Source organism: Sardina pilchardus, chromosome 3, assembly GCF_963854185.1.
Source record: "Sardina pilchardus chromosome 3, fSarPil1.1, whole genome shotgun sequence".
NCBI classification, from domain to species: domain Eukaryota; kingdom Metazoa; phylum Chordata; class Actinopteri; order Clupeiformes; family Clupeidae; genus Sardina; species Sardina pilchardus.
This window is the reverse complement of record NC_084996.1, coordinates 38,135,386-38,140,084: the sequence shown is the minus strand read 5'-3', so window position 1 is coordinate 38,140,084 and position 4,699 is coordinate 38,135,386. Positions and strand designations below refer to the sequence as shown.

At 53.4% G+C, this 4,699-nt stretch overlaps 1 protein-coding gene across 1 annotated transcript; it reads right to left on the bottom strand.

Moving 5' to 3' along the window:
- Positions 1 to 1,242: 1,242 nt before the first annotated feature.
- On the bottom strand, positions 1,243 to 4,433 carry wfikkn2a (info WAP, follistatin/kazal, immunoglobulin, kunitz and netrin domain containing 2a). Its single transcript, XM_062531278.1, has 2 exons — positions 4,077 to 4,433; positions 1,243 to 3,653 (listed from the first exon to the last, which is right to left on the bottom strand). Exons 1-2 carry the CDS (start codon positions 4,272 to 4,274, stop codon positions 2,052 to 2,054), a joined length of 1,800 nt encoding a protein of 599 aa, XP_062387262.1. The 5' UTR covers positions 4,275 to 4,433; the 3' UTR covers positions 1,243 to 2,051.
- Between the last annotated feature and the right edge of the window lie 266 nt (positions 4,434 to 4,699).

The window sequence follows — 4,699 nt, the reverse complement described above, 5'->3', positions numbered from 1 at the left end:
GTGCCTGAAGCTAGAGGTGTAGCATCAGACAATCACTCAGCCGTGAAATTCACTTAGCAGGGCCGCTTTACTGAGATGTTATACAAGTGGAATATCTATGTCCGACGAGGATATGCCAGCATATGTTTTCAGTTTTGTCATGTAAACAAACTGCTCGACCACCAGTAGTGAATGAGCGTTGATCATTTCTTTTGTGATGGAATGTGATGCTATGGGAGCGGAGGTGGGGGGGTTGGTGGTGGATGTGTGTGTGTGTGTGGGGGGGGGGGGGGGGGGGGACTTTTGTAGCTGTTGTTGTTTTCAACAGGCCAGCCGAAGCTCAGCTGAACTTGAGCCGCGCAGCCACACTTGACACTTGTCAACAGGTTTTAATGAAACAGCCCCCTTCCCTCTCCATCCCTCTCGCTCCTCACCCCCCCTCCCTACTCCTTTCATGAGCGGCTTACGGGGTCATGGGTTGCGCTCTGTGCACAGGCCCTGGGGTCACAGACGGCTGAGGCCCCCCCCCTGGGAAAAAGCCATGTGTCCGCCCCTCCCCCCCGACACCAACCCCCCCCCACACACACACACACACACACACACACACCACCACCACCATCGCCGAACACCCGTCCAGCACAGCCCACCGCAGAGTCAAAAGTTCAAAGGCTGCCTTTAAAACAGAACTCTATCTGTGCTCCGAACACCCCCCCTCCTCCGACTCCCCGCTCCCTCCATCCCCGACAGGGTCACTGAGTGGCTGGAGCTTGGCCCAGATGAGGGGCGTAGAGGGAGGAGTCAGGAGGGGGGGAGGGGGGAGGAGGGAGGGGAAGGGGGGGGGGCGTCCATACAGGGGCCGGCGGGATGCTGGAAGACTTTGGGGGCCCCCTCGGCTCTCTCTCGCACATGAAAGGTCCGCGCGACGCTGAGTGTGGGAGACCCTAAGATGCAGACACAACACATGGTCTGGGGGGGCGGCGAAGAGGGGGAACTCAAGAGCTACCTTCCCCCCCTACCACTCCAGAGCCCAACAAGAATGTGACCCGCGCCACAATTAATGTGCAGGTTGACCGACAATGGCTGCAGTCAGGGAATTCTCTATCATAAAGTATCCTAACGGCAAACAAGCGCGAAAAAGGCTCCAGCGACTCGCTGTGAACGATTAGGGTAGAACTCGTAGAACTCACATTTCTCACGTCAAATGTGAGATTGTTCTCAAATGAGGCAAAATCAGGGTTTTGATTTAAAGTTGCTTTAATTTCTTTACAGGGGGGCTATCTCACTCATATTATGTACATTTTCAACAATGTGGATTTTGAAACACGTTCACGCGTTCAAAGCAATTACTACAGAAGTGAATTGTAGCTTGAAATGAAAACAAACCAAATAAATATACAGAAAGTAATATATATATATAGATAGATAGATAGATAGATATGAAGAGCAGGTTTATGTATTTTCACAAAATAGATCTACAAGGTGCAAGAACATAAACATTACATGTTCTGTTATCATATATTGATTTGATATTTAATAAAACCTTTTGTATGGTGATCATCAGCTGAGAACTGACTGAGAACATCAGTTAAACGTTTACTGCATGTTGCTATTCTGAATGCCTCTCCACTGAGAGTCACCATGCTATGGATTCGTCTTCAATTATTGCCCAGTAGGCATACATGTACTTCTGACAAGAAGGAAATTTTCATTTTAAAACACAACACTAAGAACAATTTTAGTTGCACTAAAATAGTCTTACCTATGCCTTTTACAGTATAAGTGCTTGAAAGAAAAGTTAAGTTTCCGCTCAAAGCTAGATTCAAATAGGATACATAAGATGAGATCTTTTAGGATGGAACAATCAGTTATACATCCGTTAGATAAATGATATATATGATTTTTACTACTCTGATAAATTTATATATAAAGTCCCATTTGTGAAATCATTACATCTCTTGGGAGAGCTTGATCCATCATGGACTCAATTGAGCCATTGAGTCACTGAGTCCAGATGACAGTCAGAGAAGCCCGAGCGGACGGACTAGGACGGCGTCCTTCGTGCTTCCTGTGGCCTAGGCGGCGCTTAGATCCTTGAGAAAGTCACAGGTCTTCTTGCTGACCACCTCGCGGAGCTTGCGCACGCGCCGGGCCGACGAGGCGCCCACGAAGCTGTCGGGCTGGAGCACGGCCATGCCGTTGTGCACGTCGCCCATGACCACCAGCTGCCCGGCGGCGTCTCCGCCAGAGGAGGAGGAGGAGGAGGAGGAGGAGGAGGAGGAGGAGGCGCGCGTGATGTTGGGGCACGGGCAGCTCCAGTCCACGTTGAGCAGCGTCACCTCCAGCGGCTCCTTGCCGAAGAACTTGAGGCCCATCTTGTCGTCCTTCAGGATCTCCTCCACGGTGACCAGCGCGTGGCCCGAGTCCTGGTCCTCGGTCAGCTCCGTCACGCGGCCCAGGATCACGAAGTCCGCGCGGCAGAAGCTGGCCACCATCTTCTGCCGCGGCTTGCACACCTTGCAGTGGCTGCCCTTGGGGAAGGGGCACGCGTCCTCGCACGCCTCCCGGTTCTCGAAGTTGTTCTCGTTGCCGCCGCAGCCGCCGTAGACGAACGACTGGCACTGCTTGAGCGCGCGGTCGTAGGCCCAGCGCGGCTCGTAGGCCTTGCAGGGGCCCTGCACGGGCGGCAGCGAGCACGGGGCGGTCACCTCGGCCGCGCCGCACGACAGCATGCAGGCCTGGTAGCCGTCGAAGTGGTTGCGGTTCTTGTTGCACTGGCCGTAGGTGAAGGCGAAGCAGTTGTTGCGCTTGGCCTCGTAGTACCAGCTCACGCTCTCCTCGCCGCAGGAGCCCGTGTCCGGCGCCTTGAGGCACTCCTCGGCGGGGAGCCGGACGCTGACGCCGCCGCCGCCGCCGCTGCTGCCGTTGACCCTCGCCTGGCCCTCCTCGGCCGCGATGACCTGCTCGCGCTTGACCACCGACAGGGGGAAGTGGGCCTGCAGCGAGCCGCCCAGGTTCCGCGCCGTGCAGGTGTAGATGCCGGCGTCCTGGAGCTGGGCGTTGTAGATGACCAGCTGGCCGATGTTGGTGACCACCACGTTGCCGCGCACGTGGTTGGGCCGCATCACCTGGTTGTCGCGGCCGGCCAGCTGCTTCTCCCAGGTGATCTCGGGCTTGGGCCGGCCCACCACCTCGCACAGGAAGCTGGCCGTCTCGCCCACGAACACCGACTGGTGGATGGGCTTGTTGGTCATCATGGGCAGCTGGATGTCCATGGGAGTAGTCTCCAGCTGGGCCGTGGTGGGGTTTAGAGTGGTCTCCTCGGGCAGGGGGCTGGTGTTGAACCAGGGCAGCTGGTAGCGGCAGGACATCTCGGTGATGCTGACACCCTTGTTGCAGGCCTCGGCGTCCAGGTAGCACTTGTTGTAGTAGGTCATGCCGTCCGAGGCGCAGGTGAAGTGGGGCTCGCGCTCGCAGCGGTCGCGGCACTTGCACACGGGCTGGCCGTCCCAGATGTCGCACTCGGAGCCCTGCTGGCTGCACATGAACTTCTCGCACGTCGCCTCCTTCGGCATCCCCACCGGCCCCTTCTTGCCCTTGATGTCAAAGTAGCGGGACGCCACGCAGCTCTTGAGTCCGCAAACGTTGGCGCAGCATTTCTCAAATGTTTCACAGTCCTTTTGTTGGTAGAGAGACAAGGGGGGAAAGAAAAAAAGGGACAAACAGACAAAACAAATGAGCAAGTTTTCCAAAAAGTTGGCAGCAATAGAACTTTTTACAAGACAAATATCACTAAATGCAAAACAAATTCTACAATGGATTGGCAAAATTGCGCAAATGTAGTTTAAATAACAATGCATCACTTGTTGCTCAATTCTTATTTAAATCTACACACAAGCAGGCTTCATGGTGAGAGTATCTCATGGCTTGAATTATTTTGCATCAATTCCTCCATTTGCATCTCATTATCCCATGCTCATGCTAATCACTTGTCCTTATTCTTCCATAAGGGCGCGTCATAAATCAAACCGTTTCGTTCAGTGATGCCCCCCCAGATATTAAACTTTGTGGAAAAGCGACACGGGCGCTTGAAGTCTCACCCGATCGGATTCACACTCCCGCTCGCAGGTACTCATCGCATCCACCCACAGGTTTGGGTTCATTTCATTGGGGCACATTCCCGCGTGTGAATAAACGAGCTTGGGCACAGCCATCGCCCTGACCACAGAGTCCAACCGCAGAAAGCAGAGGTGTCCGACAAGAAACCAAATCCATCGCGGGTACAGCATCCACCACATGTCCAGTGCAGAGTGTCGGATCGCGATGGAGAAAATTAGATTGGGCTAAACGCAGAAAAAGCTCCACCAAGTTCCGTTGGTCCTAAGTGCGAGTACAGCAACAGGTGGCGCGTAAAACTAGGTCTACAGTCAGCGGGAGAACGTCTGGTCAGTCCGAAGTGTTGACGGAGTGAGGACTTCGATGCACTGCACCACATTTAATAGTGCAGTGAGATTAGGTAGAGGCATTGCAACCCTGTTACTTAGGATATAATATCATTGAATTGTGCTAGTTGTTCTCCATCAAGACTACAGTGACTATTGTTCCAGCCATAGTGATTAACACAAAGACCAACTTTTGGAAATCTGACGAATTCTGACTCTGCAGGCTACCTGAACTTGAAACACCTTTTTAACCCTTTCGCTGCGAAAAAGAAGATAGAATT

Excerpts from the sequence above, each read along its gene's own strand:
- wfikkn2a (XM_062531278.1), bottom strand. The coding sequence starts at position 4,274 with ATGTGGTGGATGCTGTACCCGCGATGGATTTGGTTTCTTGTCGGACAC. Across the intron at positions 3,654-4,076 it reads GGGAGTGTGAATCCGATCGG|GACTGTGAAACATTTGAGAA; the intron begins GTGAGACTTCAA and ends TACCAACAAAAG.